The sequence below is a fragment of the Trachemys scripta genome, chromosome 10 (assembly GCF_013100865.1).
Source record: "Trachemys scripta elegans isolate TJP31775 chromosome 10, CAS_Tse_1.0, whole genome shotgun sequence".
Lineage (NCBI taxonomy): Eukaryota > Metazoa > Chordata > Testudines > Emydidae > Trachemys > Trachemys scripta.
This window is the reverse complement of record NC_048307.1, coordinates 50,935,088-50,954,612: the sequence shown is the minus strand read 5'-3', so window position 1 is coordinate 50,954,612 and position 19,525 is coordinate 50,935,088. Positions and strand designations below refer to the sequence as shown.

General features: G+C 45.1%; 1 protein-coding gene across 4 annotated transcripts; it reads left to right on the top strand.

Annotated features, from left to right (window-relative positions):
* The first annotated feature begins 648 nt into the window (after nt 1–648).
* Nucleotides 649–15,163, top strand: HYKK (hydroxylysine kinase). Of its 4 annotated transcripts, XR_004647550.1 has the most exons (7): nt 649–862; nt 2,351–2,703; nt 5,163–5,305; nt 11,810–11,993; nt 12,949–13,211; nt 13,742–14,572; nt 15,139–15,163. XR_004647550.1 is itself a non-coding variant. In XM_034784677.1 (6 exons), exons 2-6 carry the CDS (start codon nt 2,358–2,360, stop codon nt 13,964–13,966), a joined length of 1,161 nt encoding a protein of 386 aa, XP_034640568.1. In that variant the 5' UTR covers nt 649–862; nt 2,351–2,357; the 3' UTR covers nt 13,967–14,836. The 4 variants fall into 4 exon arrangements, 3 of the variants coding, with proteins under 3 accessions (XP_034640568.1, XP_034640570.1, XP_034640569.1); XM_034784677.1 differs by lacking the exon at nt 15,139–15,163 and having other exon boundaries at nt 13,742–14,836; XM_034784679.1 differs by lacking the exons at nt 649–862; nt 15,139–15,163 and adding an exon at nt 870–1,307 and having other exon boundaries at nt 13,742–14,836.
* The last annotated feature ends 4,362 nt before the right edge of the window (nt 15,164–19,525 follow it).

Genomic DNA, 19,525 nt, shown 5'->3' with positions numbered 1-19,525 from the left:
TGGCTGAGAGTGGGAGGGAGGAGGGGGCGGAGTTAGGGCGGGGAAGGAGCAGAGTTGGGGCGGGGCTAGGGGTGGGGAAATGGGCGGGGCCAGGCCCGTGGAGGGTCCTCTTTTTTTATTTATTAGATATGGTAACCCTATCCCTACCATTTACAGCAAGCTGCAGCATCAGGTTTCAGTTCTACACTCCTTCCCCCTCCCTTTCCTGTTAATTGCGGCCAAGGGAATGCTGGGAAATGTAGTTCTTTCCCTGCTCCAGGGCTGGCTTTATAGGCAGGGAGCTAACCAAGGAACTACAGCTCCCAGGGCCCCCTGTTGGTTCTCAGCTCTCATTCTGGATTCTTGCGCAAATTTGCCGTCCCAAGCACCTGCTTGCTTTTCTGGTGCCTAGAGCCGGCCCTGGTGAAGACACCCTAAGTTATGCAACTTCAGCTTCATGAATAACGTAGCTGAAGTCTATGTACTTAGATCTACCCACTGCAGTGTCTTCACTGTGGTAAGTCGATGGCAGCGCCTCTCACCCTGGTGGAGTACTGTAGAGTGGACAGGAGAGCGCTCAGCAGTCGATTTATCGTGTCTAGACTAGACACGATAAATCGCCCCCCGCTGGCTCGATCGCTCCCCCTCGGTTCAGAGCCTAAGGTAGACAAGCGCGTAGACAAGCCCTTAGAGCGCGGCTTGTCTGGTCCCTAACCCTGCTGATTAACCCAGGCTGCCTCTCGTCCAAAGGCGGGACGCACCCAGTAGCCAATCAGACGTTTCCTTGCAATCCGCCCCGGCGAAGAGCCGTGGAGCTGGCGCTGGAGAGACTCGTCGGGCCCCAAGCTTCGGAGGCGACCAGGGGAGGCGAGCGCTGTGTGCGGTATGGAACCGTTCCGGTGAAATCGGAGCCAGTCCGCTTTGCGGTGGCGGTGCGGGGTGGATGCGCTGTGAGAGGCGCAGCGTCTTTCTGAAACAGACACGGAAGGCTTTGTCGTGTGTAAGGGGCCAGGATCAGAATCGACGCAATGTCCTGGCCAGTGTGTCTGTTTCTTTACGATCTGTTTCAATGCAGTTTGCTGCTAGGAGGCTGGGAAACTTGATGTAACCCAGACAGTTGGGTTGCCTAATATCTCTGATGAAGCGTTTGGAAGGTGTGGGGCACTCTGCTATCCGAGACTGTATTCTGAGCTGAAACTTCCTAGCTGTTGTGAAAGCTGCAGTCCCTCCTGGCAGAGCAGCGGTCGCGGATTTCCCACCCCCGGGAAAGCGTGGTGAAAGAACCAGTTTGAAAGATGGAGCAAGCAGAAGCTTGGACATTAACAAGTGTAAGAACAAGGGGGTCTAGAGCCCGTGTAGGCTATAGGAGACAGGCCAGAACTGTGGCACAGGTCAGAAATGGAGCTAAAACGGCGTTTGGTTCTGTCTATTACACGAGACCAAACTGGTTTATATGAAGATTGGGCCACTAATAAGTTTGTAACTGGGGAGCATAGTTCGGTTGCTGTGGGTTGGCCCTTGAGAAGCATTCACTCTCCTGTCCCTCCCTCTGTACCCACATGGGTAGTAGTATGTCCCATCCCACATCAAAAAGTAAAGGATGGGGGCTGCTGACTTCAACAGAGTCCAAGGTTCATCAAGGCTCTGCTGAGGTTTTGGGGAGAATTGTTGACTTAGCACTTTCAATGGAAAAACTGACAACTGGCATTGGAAAAAATGGAAAGGAACCTTTTGGGTATGGATTGGATGTTTTTAATGGTCCTGCTGTTTTGAATGTATTGTTGATATATTGACACTGAATATTTCTTGATATTTAGTTGAATTTTGAGTGATAGCCTCTGGCAGAAGGATTACACTTATTTTTTTACAACTTAACATTGGTTGAAAGGGTTATCTGATCTTGAATCTGAATTTAAGAGCCATGGATAGTATTTTGATCCCTTTTTTTCTTATGAAATTGTTGGTACATTAGCAATATGCCTGGTGGCCTTGACATTGACTGGTGATATTTTATATTTTGTGCTTATGAATTTTATTAGCTAGTATCCACTAAGTTGTTCATTTTTATGTTTTATTTCTCAACAAAAAATGTGTGTGTGTGTGTATTAAAAAAAAAAAAAAATCAGGCCTTATCATGAAACTGCAGCAAAGGATGAAGTGAGGTTACAAATAAGAAGCTGGAGAAGAAAGAGAGAATGCACATGGAGAATCCTGAATGGTTAAATTTTCATTAAACACAGAAGCTTTTTTCCCCCCCTTGTTAATAAATGTATGAAGCCTTCTATCCAAGAGTCTGTTTTGTTACATTAACTTGTGCCCGTATTAAATGGCAGAATACAATTGAAATCTTCTAATCTCTGCTTTCTCCTAGATACACAATGTCTTCTGGAAACGTCCAGGAATCCCAGACATTAATTAAACCGGCATTCAGTGAAAAAGAAGCCACTGAATTAGTTGAAAGGGTGTTTGGATTAAAAGTATCTGCGATCAGATCACTCCCCAGCTATGATGATCAGAATTTTCACGTTCACATTTCAAGAAGTGAGGGAACAGCAGACAGTGCTGACGAGTATGTTCTCAAAATCACCAACTGTGAAGATAGCCAGAATCCTGAACTCATTGAAGTGCAGACCCAGATCATGATGTTTTTGAATATTGAAGGGTTTCCTTCAGCTACGCCCCATCTTACTAAAGATGGTAACATAATGTCTCTAGAATCATTAGGTGAGAGATTACAAAATCCTCCAAAAAATTATCCTCTGCTTTGTCATCCTCGTGCCACAACAAGCTACCACTGAGTATCGCAAAGGATTTGTCCCAGTGATTGCAATTGGGCCACATTCTGCTCTGTTACACTTGTATAAATCTGGAGTAATGCCACTGAAATCCATGCCAGCATGAGTGACCTAGAGCAGCTGCATATCTGCAACAGTTGTCGTCTTTCAGGTGCTCAGCTTGCACATACAGCACTCTCTGAACTGTTGCAGTAGCAGTGTGTCCAGACACTGCGTCCAATCCACTGTCCCATCGAATTTTCTATTTCTAAAATATAAGCACTTAAACTTTATAGGTGAAATATCACCTCTGCTCTGGGGAGGAGAGCCGTGACCAGAAAGCTCACTGCCAGCATATCCAGTGCACTGTAGAACTGTGCTAGAAGACCAATTGCACCTATGCAAGTGAAATGCCAGTGCTTTCTGTCCCACACTGGCACTACCATGGTGCAGGGAGTCCCAGGGCAACAGACAATTTTTAAATTAAATTAATGGAGATCTCCTAGAACTGGAAGGGACCTTGAAAGGTCATTGAGTCCAGCCCCCTGCCTTCACTAGCAGGACTAAGTACTGATTTTGCCCCAGATCCCTAAGAGGTCCCCTCAAGGATTGAACTCACAACCCTGGGCTTAGCAGGCTAATGCTCAAGCCACTGAGCTACCCCTCCTACCCTTAAATTTAGGTGAGTCTTGCTCAGAATAAGTGCAATTGCAAAAGCACTGATAAAATGCTTGTGAACCCCTACAAGCACTTTTGTGTGTGGGCATGTGAAGTGTATTAAAAGAGATGTTCAGGTAATTAGGCTAAAATTCTCCTTGGTAGCTCTAGCAGGGTGTGACAAGGTGCTGGACAACAGCCGTTGTACCAGCCTTCTGATCTCTGAAACACCAGTTAAATTGCCCTGGAGTAAACTTGGGGACAAAGCTGTGTGTAATTGATAGTTTGGGGTGGGCTGAGGAAAACCCAGAAAGCAAAAAAGGCACGGGAATGAAGTGTCCAGGCCAGGGGGAAGAGACAGGCTGGCGGGCTTGAGAAAGCCAGAGCTAGGGGAGATCTCTCAGGCGAAAAATATCTTCTGTCTTTCCCCCCCTCCTTCCTTGGCTGAGAGAAGCTAAGGCTTCTATGTGTGTAAATACAGAGTTGCATGAGTTTGTAAAGATGGTGGGGAGAACGCTGTAAATAGATTGCATAAGGTGTTTGACCAGAAGAAGGTCTCTGAGCACAGGTGCTGGAACTAGGGGTTCAGGGGGTGCTGCTGCACCCCCTGGCTTGAAGTAGTAATAACAACCCAAATCCATGCTTTCCATCTTCAGCACCCTCACTATAAAAATTGTTCCAGTACCACTGTCTCTGAGCAGTTTATATCTAGAAAAAAGACAGGAGTGGAATGATGCCTTGTCACACAGGGTCATAGCATGGTTTAACAGAGAACTGTGAATTCTCCAAAGGAATTTCTGCACATATTAATTCTAATTTTTCAGTTAACTTGTTTTGACCACGTTATGGCCATTTTTGTATTTGCTTTCTGCAAATGTTCTAATGTGTTTCTGGCAGGACTGTTTGTAGAAACAGCAAATTTTAGCAAATATTGCAGTGAAAGAATCACCAACAAGGAATCCGGAATTCACAATCATGAGTATTCAGACCAGAAACTTAAGCCTATGTGTTATCCTCATCCATTAAGGGAACAGAAACCTGCCATGTGACCAAGGTGGTCAGTCAAAATAGCTTGAACTTCAAATAGTGAATGCATCAAACTGCTCACAAATAGAAACAGAACAGAAAAAGACTTAGCCATAAAAATTATTCAGAAAATACATTCAAATTAATAGATGTGAGAAAATGCTGATCTGCTTGCAGGCAAATCACAAACGAAAAAAGGCAAACATCATGAAATAAATCGTATTACAAGTTATTTCCCCAGCTCCATGGTTTGGGGCTGTAGTTTCAAACACAGTTCAGACCCATCTACAATGCAAGAACATGCATGGTGGGAGAATACTCTATTGAACCTGGTTCCCACAACACTGTAATTTCAATACGGTAACCAGGGCCATTGAGACTCATCACTCTGATAGAGAAACCTGTTATTTTAGGTTCTCTTTAGTCCCGCTGCAATCAATGCAAAGTCTGCCATTGGTGTTGGATCAAGGCCTTTGTGCACATGAAAGGGGAACCTTTCCAAGGTGTGTCACTCTCATATGTAAAGGCATGGAATTGCACTTACACTCCACATGCGCTGAGCGTTGGCCTTTCCTAATGTCCCCTAGTAAATCTATTCTTTGAATTGTCTCTTTTTGAGCTGAGTTTGATTTCGTTTATGATGGGAGAAACTTCCTTGTCCTTACACACAATGATCTTCAATGGAGTGTATTGAAATGATTCACAATCTGTCTCTTTGCCTATTAGGTACTGGCTCTATGACAAAAAAGTACATGGTGAGACTGCTGACCTACCTCCCAGGCATGACCATGGCAACAATCTCTACAAATCCTCACATTTTATATGAGATTGGGAAACTAGCTGCCAGACTGGATAAAACTCTCACAGAGGTGAGACTTTTTGTTCTCAGCATGCAAGTGGGAGTGATCTCTTCCCACCTAGTATTTTATGCATTTCATAACACGTATAACTAGCGACATATCACAGTATCAGAGACATTCACATAAGTCCTGCAGCTTCAGAGCTACCTGCAAACACCGCCTGAACACTGCAGACATAGAGTACTCAACACACGACAGTGCTCTTGTACATGGCTCTGTAATACGTAACTATGCCATAGCCATGGCTTTCCTTATTCTTTCCAGGCTTGAAAAGAGAACACAACCACGTTGTTAAGTACTACAAATCTGCAGCCACTTAGGACTCCATGTTTTTCACTGTTTCATATCGTGACCAACTGGAATGTCTTAGTGAACCAGGGTTAGAACGTGGATCCTCCTGCTTGGACTGAGCTGTCTCCTCTGCCAGCTGCCTTCACCTCAAAGAGCTTGTGGTTCTTATGGCTGCTCTGTTTTATGCCAGAACTGGTGCAGTGCAGACCAGCCCAGAGAACAGGGGAGCAGTATCTAGCATCCCCCAATCCTGTGTTGAATGGATCTCGAATGCAAGATTGAATCTAGTCCTTGGCCTTCAGCCATGTTCCTCGGTGCACATAATAGTGGATAATATTAGACAAGGTCCCCAAACCCACCCGTGGCTTTACTGTTTAACAGTATGTCTGCCCATTATTTTACCTTTTACTTTAGGGGACATGTGATGCTCTTGTGGTTAAAGCACATAACTGGGAGTCTAAAGATTGGGGTTCTATTCCCAGCTCTGCCACAGACTTACTGTGATCTTGGTCAAATTACTTCACCTCCCTGTCCCTCTCAGTAAAATGGAGAGAATACTTCCCGCACACAAGAGCTATGAAGCTGAATATATAAATGTGTGTAAAGTTCTTTGAGATCCTTGAATGGAAGGCACTATAGAAATGCAAAAGACTTCATAACAATGCACACAAACAATACAAGTGAAATTCTCCCTTCCATTCTGGTCCCTTTACATAGGGTTAAAGGGCCAGAGTACTATTAAGGGGTCCTAAAAGCCTCAATTCTGGTGGGGGGGGATGATTTCCCTGGCAGAATCACTGCAGCAGGCAGTGATGAGGCTGTTTGTGAGTACCCCCTTGCAAGCTCTGGCGTGTAGAGGGGAGAGGGGCGGTGCTTCAGAATCCAGGAGTGTGGAGATTCTGGACAATGCTGCATCCTACAGGGAAAAGCTGTCTGCCTTATTCCAGGGCCTCTGCAACCCCTGGGGCAATCCAGGAACAGGAGGATACAAAGGTGGCTTAAAGCTACCATAGACCCCCTACTGCATGGGCTGCATATTTTAGGCTGTGCCTCACAGACTCTCGTCCTATGTGTCTTTCTTACTAATAGAGACACAAGGTGGGTGAGGTAATATTGTTTATTGGACCAGCTTCTGTTAGTGAGAGAGACAAGCTTTTGAGCCACACAGCTCTTCTTAGTCCTATTCTTCACAGAAGTTGGTCCAATAAAAGACATTACCTAACCCACTTTGATGCTCTAGTATCCTAGGACCGACACGGCTGCAACTACACTTTTTTTCTTATAGTTATTTGCCTTCTCCCTCTGGCTATTGTCTGTAATTTTATTGACGGTGTAAAGGAAATGTGTGCATTCCCAGTTTTAGATGTACTTTTATGACTGGGAGTCACTGTATTTTGAAGCACATTTCACTGTGTATTCAGAGTGAGGAATATTTTTTTCTCTTTAAACTTTAAAAATGCTGAACAGAGCAAAAGTGATGGTGTCTGCTCTTTAATGTGATTCCAGCAGGTCAACTATTTTCAATTTTGATATATCCTGAATTAGTGGAGAGTGGATTAGGCAGGAGCGATTCATGTCTAATGTGTGATGCAGCAGCTCAGGGAGCAGTCATTTTTACAACACCACATGAAAAATTCACTTCACCTGCAAATAGCCTTCCCTTCTCCACCCCCTTAACCTCCTCTCCCTCACTTAAACTAAACATTCTTCCTTCTCTTCTTTCCGCCCAGTGGAGAGATGTTCAAGCAAAATCACTTATGGCCAGTTAATGAGAACATCCTTACTTTGCTCCTGTTCGTCAATTTAATTTGGCTTTCAGCTGAAAAATACCTATAGGAATTCTCAAATTTGATGGTTATTGTTAAATGAGTCCCCCAGCAATGAGCCTAGTCTGGTGGGTCAGATTATGACTGTGAATGTGAAGGTATGTCTGCTCTGCAATCAGGAGGTGTGATAGCTGCACATGTTGGCAGTTCCAAGTTACCTTGCTAAAAATAGCAGTGAAGTTGCAGCGGCATGGGTTAGCTGTTAATATGTACTCAGGTGGGTAACCTGTGTCTCCACCTGTGTTGCTGCGATTTCACTGCCATTTGTAGCAAGCTAGGTCAATCAAAGCTAGCTTGCAGAGGCAGTGCTGCCCCATTGGGGTCCCTAAGCAGGAATATTTTGGGGGGACCTCCCACACATCACACTTAATAAAAAGCAAATAGGGGGCCCTCCTTGAGCTGCTCGGGCCAGCTCTGCTAGCTTAGGTATAGCTACATGAACTGCAGTCAGACCTCCCGATTGTGACGTAGATGTACCTTAACTGGCCATATGCCAGCATGATGGAGTATATACATTTCTTCAGCAGCATACTTTCCTACTTGTGATCTCGTCCAATTCCCCTTAACTTCACCCAAGAATCATTAGCCATAACTACACCTGGCAATAAGAACAAAAGAGAATCCCCCCTATTCTTTAAATTGAGTGTGTGCACTGATGATTGGTGCACTGTTCTATGGAGTTCATTGCAGCTTTGGAGGCCAAAAAGCTTTCAGACCCAGTGTGCCCCACGGTTGTGCTAGACCTTTTTCAGATGAGGCAGAAAAAAACTCTGATCTAAATGCCTCTGGACTTTGTGAGAATTTGGATCTGAATCCAAACTTTGCAGCCCGTGAGCCAGCCATCCTTAGGGATTTTAGCAGCTAGTGACTGGGACTATGTACATTTGCAGCCTGAAAATCGCTTTCACTCATTATTACAGCTATATCAGGAGCTGCCCAGTGCATGAGAGATGCCTTGAGAGATGGTCTCTGAAGGCATCGGAACAGAGGCATGCTCTTTTTGTGAGTGAATAAAGCTAACACACGGGACAATACTGTTAGAGAGGAAGGATGGTGCAGTGGAGAGGACATCAGGAGACCTGAGTTCAGTTCCTTGCTCTGGCACAGACTTCCTGTGTGACTTTGAGCAAGCCACTTTTATTCTTTTTCTGCCTCTGCTCCCCATCTGTAAGATGATGATAATAGTACTTCCTTACCTCACAAAGGTTTTGTAAGGATTAAATACATTAAAGATGGTGAGGTTCTCAGATACTGGTAACAGGAGCCATAAAAGTACCTAAGATAGGTAGATTTATACGCATTAAATATATATATACCCAAGGAAAACTGGACAGAATCAGCCTACTGTGTCTGTCTGCAGCTCCTTTCTCTATTAGTGCTAACCTTCCAATGATTGTCTTCAGAGCCAGAGTTCAGCTATGGGGTCTTAGCCATACCCATAATTAGTATAACCCTTCCTGTAGGAAGAGCTTCTTCTATTAATAGATTGTCCTCCATAATAGAATTGCTGCTTGACCTTAACTGCTCTGTGGCTCATCTGCAAAATGGAGATACTATTGCCTACTAATGGGTGTTGTGAGGCTGATTTCATTAATATTTGTACTGTGCTTTGAGATCCTCACGGGGAAGGTGCTAAAGAAGGGCAAGGTAGTATTACTATTTATTTATTTATTATGTGAAGTGGACATCCCAGAAGCTCAACTGGCTGAATTTTTTGAAAATTCATTTTGACCTGACTCTCTTTTTATAGTAACCATTTGAACCATGACCAGTTAACACTGGTATAGATTGGTACACTTGTAACAGAACAGCTGTGCTTAATATGTAGACATTTATGACAATTCCCTTAATGTGCTGCTTCCAGTCAAATAAATTTTAAACAGGATGGAATGCAAAGTAAGGTCTTCCTTTCATCTTTGATTAAACAAAGTAACGAAGGCCAATAAATCAGCTAGTAATTGAGTTTCTGTTACATAAGAGAACTTTGTACTATGTAATACTTTTCATTAACCTCTGCTTCTCATTTTCTGGCTACAGACTTCAGATAATTGTACTACTGAAATTTGAATTGCCAGTGTTACTGACCATGTTTTTAAATGTTAAGCGCATTTATCAGTGTGGGAAAGATAATTTAGTGTTACAAGAGTCCATAGTGTTAAAATGCAATGCGGTTGAAACAATTTAAATAGACAAGCTGCTCTCAGAATATATATACATTACATTATCTGAAGAAAGAGAGAAGTAGATGATTAACTTTAATGGAGAATGGGGAAAAATCCATATGCCCCATATAACTTCAGTTATACAAGTTTCATTTATTTAAAAGAAATAACCTTCTTCTTGTCACTCAAGAGACACACAAAATCCAAGATTACTATAGCTGACAGATAGTAGAGAAAAATAATTTCCTTTTTTCCCCCCAGTTAGTTTCCTTGTACATTTGACAGCACTTTGTGTATAGTCAGTTTCACTGTTTCCCCTATTAGATTCTCTGTTTGCCTGTGTGGGTCTTACAGAGCCACAGGGGAGAGAAAAACATTTTTAAAATAGCAACATGTTATGATAAAATCATAAACATTAGCAGGGGATATTCATAGGAAGGTATAGAACCTGAGTAACATATAACTTGTATTTTAAAACTGAATAGATTTCACATTGATGGTGTCCCTCTCTCCTGAACAGCTGACATTGCCTGTTATAGAAGGTTAAAATTGCAATGTTTGATCACCAAGTGGCATTGTTCTTACTAGTGCAGTGTTTCTTACTGCATCAGAGATGCTGTAATAGTATGTAATCACATTTTAGTTTTGAGGCAGTATCCTGTTCATTATCGTATCTGTGATTTTCATCCATACTTCTATTTTCAACTATCCCAAACCAAATAAACAATACCAAACCAACATGGGGCTAGATTTGCCACTGCAATGTGCTTTTGCACTGCACCACTGGCAGAATCTGCCCCTAAAACCAGCTTAGCCAAGCTAACCCAAGGAGATTATGCCAATATAAGAGTGGCAAAAATTAAGAAAGGCACTGGTATGCCACTCCTCCTCTATGCTGCTTTCAGAAATTACCTGCACATGTTAATGAGAGAGAATGGCTTAGTGGCCTAAATATTGTTTGAAATACCTAGATTCCCTGGATACACAAGGTCAAATCAGAGTACGGTTGACTTGGCTGTTCATCTTTTCCAAGTAAATAAAACGAGATGCAGTTAGTTTACTGCGTGCAGATCTTATGGGTGAGTGTCTGCCTGTGTTGAATGGACATTAAAGGTCCCATGACACTTTTTATAAGCCTATGGCTTTGCTCCATTATCATTGGCCAAAGTTTCCTATCCCTTGCACTGTTGTGCAGTATACTGAAAGCCAGCTGGTTGTCAGACTCTATCCCAGAAGTGGTTGCATTTAAATGGTCAGATTGTATCCACTTTTGGTAAATACCTTCAGGTTCTGTCTCTTTTACACTTTGGCAGCAGTTGTATGTATAGCTTGTGCCCAAAAAGTGTTATTGGATGTATGCAATTTGAGAGGCACTGTGGGATTCTTACAGGTTAAAGTTTCTACGTGTATGTAAGATATTATCATCACCAGCACTTCTATAATATTTTAAAGAATGATGAATTGCTTAAATTAATCTTTGTTACTAAAAGATGTGGGTGGGTATCAATGTACCAATCATCTTCCAGGACACCGTTGGTATTGTTTCCCTGAGCAGCTAGTCAAATTTTGGGGTACTGGAGATGTTCCTGATGAAAGTAGAAATTGATGGAGTCTGGTATTTTCTTTGATGCAATCTTGTGTATTTACAAGGCATGTACCAAGTCCTGCTTTTCCAAATGCAGGAGGAACCAAAAACAAAAGGAGCAGTTTCTTAGCTTACTACCCAAGCCTCTTTAGCCAACAGCCCCAAAAGCCCTCTCTCTAGCTTTTGCCAGGATGATACTGTGCTCAGATGCTACTGCTCAGCTTTTTGGCTTTTTGCCTCTGTCCCGCTCTCTGTTCTTGTCTGTCCTCAGCTTCTGTGTTCGCTGCTTCTTTCTCTAATGCGCGCGCACACACACAGTCACAATGGGTGTGGAACCATAGTGCTAGTTTCTGGGGAGATTCTATTAGGCCTTGTTTTTAGGTGTGGCCCTTAAGTGTTTCTTACAACTATCTTAAGGGAAGGATTTTCACACTTCAGCTTGAATGAGGCTTAAATTTCAGACCATCACAAGGTTTAACATGGTATGAAATGACTGTCAAAGCAAAGCTCCCTCTCCATGGACTTGATCCAAAGCCCATTAAAATCAATGCATTCCAACTGACTTCAGTGAGCACTGGATCAGGCCACTTCTTAATTGTAGCAGAGCTGTTGTATACAGTCTTTTTTTCTTTCTTGTTTTTTCCTTAAGAAATTCCATCATCCATCAATAAAAAGTCTGCATCGAGGGAAGTTCATTTGGAACTTGGCAAATGTTCCTCTTCTAGAACAGTATATTCATGCCCTGGGCCAGAACAGTTATCGTGAAGTTGTGGAACAAGTTATTCAGCAGTTCAAAGATAAAATAGTACCCAAGCTAAGCAATTTTCGAGCCTGTGAGTATTTTTACCATTATACTGTAATGTAATGTAAGAAATTTTTAAAAGGGAATGTGTTTGTAAGAGGTGGCAAATCCAAGGCACTGTAGGCAGAAACTATTTACTTTATCCACGGAACATTTACAAATTTCCCCACAATGCACCTTGAGCATGCCTCAGAAACAGGACTGGGAGGGAATCATCTCAAAGAATGAAAGGGGAGTTCAGTCTCAGGGCTTGTCTACACTGGCACTTTACAGTGCTACAACTTTCTCGCTCAGGGGTGTGAAAAAACACACCCCTGAGCACTGCAAGTTGCAGCACAGTAACATGCCAGTATAGACAGTGCACCAGCGCTGGGAGCTACACCCCTCGTGGAGGTGTTTTTTTTAGTGCCGTGACTACACAAGCCACGTTAAAGGGCTGCTGTGGCAGTGCTTTAACATTGCCAGTGTGGACAAGTCCTCTGTTGAGACTGCCACCTACAGCGAGGGTTTTCATTATGTAGACACCAAATGGTAGAAATAGGCAGAGACTACTAACTCATTTAATATAGGCCACCAGACAGCTATCAGATAGCAATGTCTTTGAAGTCCTCTGTGCGATCCCTTGCATTTGGAATGCACTTAGCATATTGTGGGTGTTACCACAAGCTAAATAATAAATCATCACAATCCCATTGCCAGTTGCCATCTAGTCACCTATTATATAGGATTAATGAAGCTAAGGTTCTTATTAGGAAGCAATGAGACCAAGCAAGACATGATGGGTTATAGGAATATTGTCATGCCTTAGTTTTGTTATGAGATAGATCAGTATATGTATCCATTTACACTCCGAGTATTCACATATGATGAGGAAATCAAGTGCATATTTTCAGTGTGGTTTTCTTAAGAGCATGAAAAAAGCCAGAGGAAAGTTTCTTCTGTTTATTATTTACACATAATACTGTTCCCATTTTTTCTGCATTTAGGTATCAATCATGGGGACCTCAATGACCACAATATCTTATTAGATTCCAACACTGCGTCACCAGAGAATCCACAGTATAGAGTGTCCGGTATTTTGGACTTTAGTGACATGAGCTATGGTTATTATGTATTTGAATTAGCAATAACTATCATGTACATGATGATTGAGAGCAAGGATCCTCTCAGTGTGGGAGGGCATGTTCTTGCAGGGTTTGAAAGCATTGTACCATTGACAACAGAGGAGAGAGACGCCCTGTTTCTCTTGGTGAGTGGTAGATTTTCTCAGTCACTTGTAATAGCCTCATACACTTCCCTCTTGTATCCTGAGAACAAAGAATACCTAATGATCACAGCAAAAACTGGATGGAAACATTTATTAAGAATGTTTGACGTGGGCCAAGAAGCTGTAGAGAAGATTTGGTTTGAGACTGCAAAAGCATATATGAACAATGAACCTGTGTAGCTTTCATACCTTTATTACAGACACAGATGTTCATATACTTACATAAATTGTTAGGTGCATCTTTACTTGTAATTGTACAATTTGTATTCACTACATTTTAAAAAGTAATTTTAAGATAAAATAATGCATTGGGAATGTTTTCATAGATGTATCAATGGCTCTTAAGACAATGATTTTTTTAAAAAAACTACAAGGTGTCTGCTCATGTTCAGTTACCAGGGTGGTGCATGCACACTGAATACTTACACACCCAAACAACCAGTCATGTATATGCCTAGAGATAGTCACTTGGTTTGCTAAATGTGCATTGAAATTGTACACTTTTTTCACAGGTAATTGCCCGTGTACAGTTTAAAAAATTGGGCTCAACATTGTTACCTAGCAGCTCTGTGTTCTTGGGGAACCAGGGCGCAGTACCCAGCCTGTCTGACTCATGGAAGACCTTCTCCCTTTTCCCCTGCTTCCCCCACCTCTGCTTGAACCAAAATCGATCAGAAGAAAGACTTACAAAAAGCAATGAAAAGGTAGTGGGAGACACACCTAAACCCCTGGGATAAGGGTGACAGGATTAAGGAAATTCCCCTAGCCTCATTTGCATCGAAAATGGGACAAGGAGACATCTCTATTAGCATACAGAATGGAGAACAGAGATTCCAAGGCAAGAACCGCACAGAACTCTGGGCCCAGAAAAGCAGGGAAGCACTGCATGACGGGGGATCTCTGCTCCAGATGTTAATGAACCCACGCCTGTACACATCTAGCTCAGTAGTTATCAGACCAATTCTAGTAATAAATCCGTTATTGGTAGTGAAGCTCCCTAATTGCATTGTGAACTCCCTCCCAGGAACATTCCCATAGCCAGAAATGATCAGCTCCCATTGTCTAGCCTGAACAAAACAACTTTGGTATACTCCCTTGAGCCATCAGTTTACACATAAACAAATCTAGTGTTCTCCCTTGAACCATTGCTGTTTCTCTACAAAACCCCCTACCCATGCTCAAGTAAGTGTTCTGATACCTGGATCCAAAATCTGCATCGGTTCCATTGGGACTTCATCTTCTCCTGACTGATCGTGCTGGGGGCTCTGCCTGTCTCCAGCACTCCAGACCCTCAACTACCACCAGCATCTGGGACCCCTGATTGATTCAAGCTTCACAGAGTGGTGAGAATCCATCTCTCTCCCTCTCTCTCTTGGTTTAGCCTTCTGACCCTGATTTGTGCAATTAGTTATAATTTTCTAAACCTGACTTTTATAATCAAATTTAAGTTAGATTTAATATTATAACTGCTTTGTTTGTGTGGCTCCCCTATGTGGGTGTTTTTTGGTTTCCTCATTCACTCTGCAGCAACGCTCCTCGTACCTAAGGCCTTGGCAACACTTGCGAGTTACAGCGCTGTAAAGGCTCCCCCAGCGCTGTAACTCACTCCCCGTCCACACTGGCAAGGCATTTGCAGCGCTGTATCTCCGTGGTTGCAGCGCTGCATGTACTCCACCTCTCCAAGAGGAATAGCAAGTATTGCGCTGCCACTACAGCGCTGCGGTGCCAGTGCAGCTGCCCAATGTGCTGTGAATGGCCTCCAGAATTATTCAGCAGTATTCCACAATGCCTGTTCTAGCCACTCTGGTCATCAGTTCAAACTCTACTGCCCTGGCCTCAGGTAACCAACCATGTGACCGACCCTTTACATTCCCCGGGAATTTTAAAAATCCCCTTCCTGTTTGCTCAGCCCGGCGTGGCGTGGAGTGCTATCAGCAAATCTTTCCAGGTGACCATGCCTCCACGCGCCAAGTGAGCCCCAGCATGGAGCAATGGCGAGTTGCTGGACCTCATCAGTGTTTGGGGGGAGGAAGCTGTACATTCCCAGCTGCGCTCCAGCCATAGGAATTACGATACCTTCGGGAAGGTATCAAAGGACATGATGGAAAGGGGCCATGACCGGGACGCCCTGCAGTGCAGGATTAAAGTGAAGGAGCTGCGGAGTGCCTACCGCAAAGCCCGCGATGCAAACGGCCGCTCGGGTGCTCCCCCCGCGACCTGCCGATTCTACAAAGAGCTGGATGCAATACTTGGGGTTAACCCCACCTCCACTCCGAGCACCACCATGGACACTTCAGAGCCGGTAGGCGGGGGAGAGGAGGAAAACGGGAGTGATGGTGGTGGGCCGGATGGAGACTCCCCGGAATTCCTGGAGCCATGCAGCTAGGAGCTCTTCTCGAGCCAGGAGGAAGGTAGCCAGTCGCAGCAGCCGATCCTTGGTGGAGGACAAACAGAAGAGCAGGTTCCGGGTAAGCAGGGTTTTTTTCGGGAAGGAATTTTTTCGATGCGGGCTGTTTGGGAGAGGAGGGTTAGGCATGCATGCCTAGATGCAGAATAGTGCATTGATGTGGTTTATCACATCGCGGTAATCGGCCTCAGTAATCTCCTCGAATGTCTCATCCAGAACATGTGCAATGCGCTTGTGCAGGTTTATCGGGAGAGCCACCATGGTCCTTGTCCCAGCCAGGCTAATGTGTCTGTGCCACTGTGCCGCGAGGGGCGCGGGGACCATTGCTGCACACAGGCAAGCTGCATATGGGCCAGGGCGGAAGCCGCATTGCAGTAGAAGACCCTCCTTTGCTTCCCAGGTCACCCTCAGCAGCAAGATATCGTCCAGGACGAACTCCTGTGGAAAATGCTGGGACCGTGTTCAGTGTAGGTGCCCCCTGAAGCTGTTGGCTCTCCCCAAGGCACAGAAACCCAGAGGACAGTGCAGCCCTGAAACAATCAGTCCCCCTTACTCACCATTTTGAGGCTCCTGTGGGATATGTGTGCTCTGTTTCGGACAGGAAAATTCTGCTATTGTGTAGACCCTGTGTGTTTTCTACTCCTTAAGTGTGGGGGAAATCATTACTCTGTCTGGTATAAACAATGCTGCCTCTGTTAAATGTTGTGTTTTGCCTATACAGCTGCATCAACCTTGAGACCTCAGCCGTCCCTCTTATCACCTGCTCAGAGACTGCAAAGACGCAGGAAGAGACCGCGAAAAAGCAAAGAAGACATGCTGCAAGAAGTGATGCGGCAATCTATTAAAGAGAATGAGAAAGCATAGGACTGGAGGGAGAGAGAAAGCAGGATCCGCCAGGAAAACTCAGTGCACCGGCGGCAAAGCACTGATAGGCTCATAAGCATCCTGGAGTGCCAAGCAGATGCTATCCAGGAGCTGGTAGCCATGCAGAAAGAGGAGCAGTACCGCAAATGCCACCCCCCACACAGCCCTTGTCCTAAAACTCTTTCCGTTGTGCCCCACTGTTACCTCCAACCCACTTTCCCCAACTTCCGTGTTCTTCATGCCACCCGCTGCCTCCAACACCAGTATCTTCACCACCCAGCCCTGAAAACCACGACCCTTACCCTCTGCACTCAACCCCCATCACCATGCAGAATAGCTGTCCTGAAGTGCAGCACTCACTACACAGCACACCAGACAGGACATAAGTGAATCTGTGATTGTACTGTTCCCCACTCCACCCCCTTGTTTCTTTTCAATAAATAACTTTTTTTTCTTTTCAATAAATGGATTCTTTGACTTTGAAAACATTCTTTATTATTGCATAAAGTAAAAGACTCCTTAGCCCAGGAAATAAACAGGCACTGCAAGTCTGCTTAGCAGACACTGATTCCTAAAGATTGGAACTACTGCACTTCACTCCCGTGCAGGGCACCAGATATCACTGCTGGTTTTCAGCCTCAAATTGCTCCCTTAAGGCATCCCTAATCCTTGCAGCCCCGGGCTGGGCCCCTGTAATAGCCCTGCTCTCTGGCTGTGCAAATTCAGCCTCCAGGTGTTGAACCTCGGAGGTCCATGCCTGAGTGATGCTCTCACTCTTCCCTTCACAAATATTATGGAGGGCACAGCACGCGGATATAACTGCGGGGATGCTGTTTTCGGCCAAGTCCAGCTTCCCATACAGAGATCGCCAGTGGCCCTTTAAATGGCCAAAGGCACACTCCACAGTCATTAGGCACCAGCTCAGCCTGTAGTTGAACCGTTCCTTGCTAGTATCAAGGCTCCCTGTGTAGGGTTTCATGAGCCACGGCATTAACGGGTAAGCAGGATCTCCAAGGATCGCAATGAGCATTTCAACTTCCCCTACCGTGATTTTCTGCTCTGGGAAAAAAGTCCCGGCCTGCATCTTCCTGAACAGCCAAGTGTTCCGAAAGATGCTTGCGTCACGCACCTTCCCAGGCCAGTCTGTGTTAATGTCAATGAAACGCCCACGGTGATCAACAAGCGCCTGGAGAACCATAGAGAAATATCCCTTCCAATTAACGTACTTGGATCCTAGGTGGGGTGGTGTCAGAATAGGAATTTGCGTCCCATCTATCGCCCCTCCACAGTTAGGGAACCCCATTTATGCAAAGCCATCCACTATTTCCTGCACGTTACCCAGAGTCACGGTTCTTCTGAATAGGATGCGATTAATGGCCTTGCAAACTTGCACCAACACGATTCCAACGGTCGATTTTCCCACTCCAAACTGGTTTGCGACCAACCGGTAGCTGTCTGGAGTTGCCAGCTTCCAGACTGCAATAGCCACCCGCTTCTCCACTGGCAGGGCAGCTCTCAATCTCGTGTCCTTGCGCCGCAGGGTGGGGGCAAGCTCCTCACACAGTCCCATGAAAGTGGCTTTTCTCATCCGAAAGTTCTGGAGCCACTGCTCGTCATCCCAGACTTCCATGACGATGTGATCCCACCACTCGGTGCTTGTTTCCCGAGCCCAAAAGCGGCGTTCCACGGTGCTGAGCATATCCGTGAATGCCACAAGCAATTTCGTGTCGTACGTGTTACGCGGCTCAATAGCATCGTCGGACTCCTCACCCTCACTCTCACTGTCACTTTGGATCTTACAGAATAGTTCGACAGCCAAATGTGACGTGCTGGCGAGACTCGTCAGCATACGCCTCAGCAGTTCGGACTCCATTTCCCACAGACAGATCGTGCTGCACAGAAACTGTTGAAAGATGGCGCCAAAGGTGGACGGAAACAAAGGGATTTCTGGGATGCGAAGCAATGCATCATGGGGCATTGGGACAGGACCCAGAATGCCCCGCACCACGCCCCCTTCCCATAACCCACGGCGCCAGAATGGGAAAAGGTGCTCTGTGGGATAGCTGCCCATAATGCACCGCTCCCAATAGCACTGCAATTGCCGCAAATGTGGCTAAGACAGTGCGCTGGGCAGCTGTCAGTGTGGACAGACTGCAGCGCTTTCCCTACTCAGCTGCACGAAGTCAGGTTTAACTCACAGCGCTGTACATCTGCAAGTGTAGCCAAGGCCTTAGCTAAAAGATTCCTGCAACGCCCAAAAACCAAGGGCCTATGAGGGTGGCAGCTTGGAAGTGCTGCTTGACCCAGCCTACTGAGTCCAGGGACATATAAGAGGTCAACTTGGGAGTGCTGATTAACCCGGTCCTCTCAGACGTGCTCTATTAATGTGTGTGTGTGTTCGTCTGATTCTGGGGCTGGAAGAACCCAGCCCTGGGGAACCTAGGTCCTGCAGGATAGTGCCATTGGGAGGGAACTTACAGCAGGGATAAGTAGAGCTCTATATGAGAACACAAGTGACACAAGCAGTACATTGATAGAAGTACAGAACCCCTCCCCCCATCAGAAGAGTAACCCTAATAAATGAGCATACCCCAAAGTAATGGACAAAGCTGGTAACAATGTGTCTCTACTCCAGTTTTGGGCCGCCACTACAGAAAGGATGTGGACAAATTGGAGAGAGTCCAGCAGAGGGTAACGAAAATGATCAGGGGGCTGGGGCACGTGGCTTACGAGGAGAAGCTGAGGGAACTGGGCTTGTTTAGTCTGCATAAGAGAGGAGTAAGGGGGGATTTGATAGCAGGCTTCAACTACCTGAAAGGGGGTTCCAAAGAGGATTGAGTTCGGCTGTTCTCAGTGGTGGCAGATGACAGAACAAGGAGCAATGATCTCACGTTGCAGTGAGGGAGGTCTAGGTTGGATATTAGGAAACACTTTCACTCGGAATGGATTACCTAGGGTGGTGGTGTAATCTCCATCCTTAGAGGTTTTTAAAGCAGGCTTGACAAAGCTCTGGCTGGGATGATTT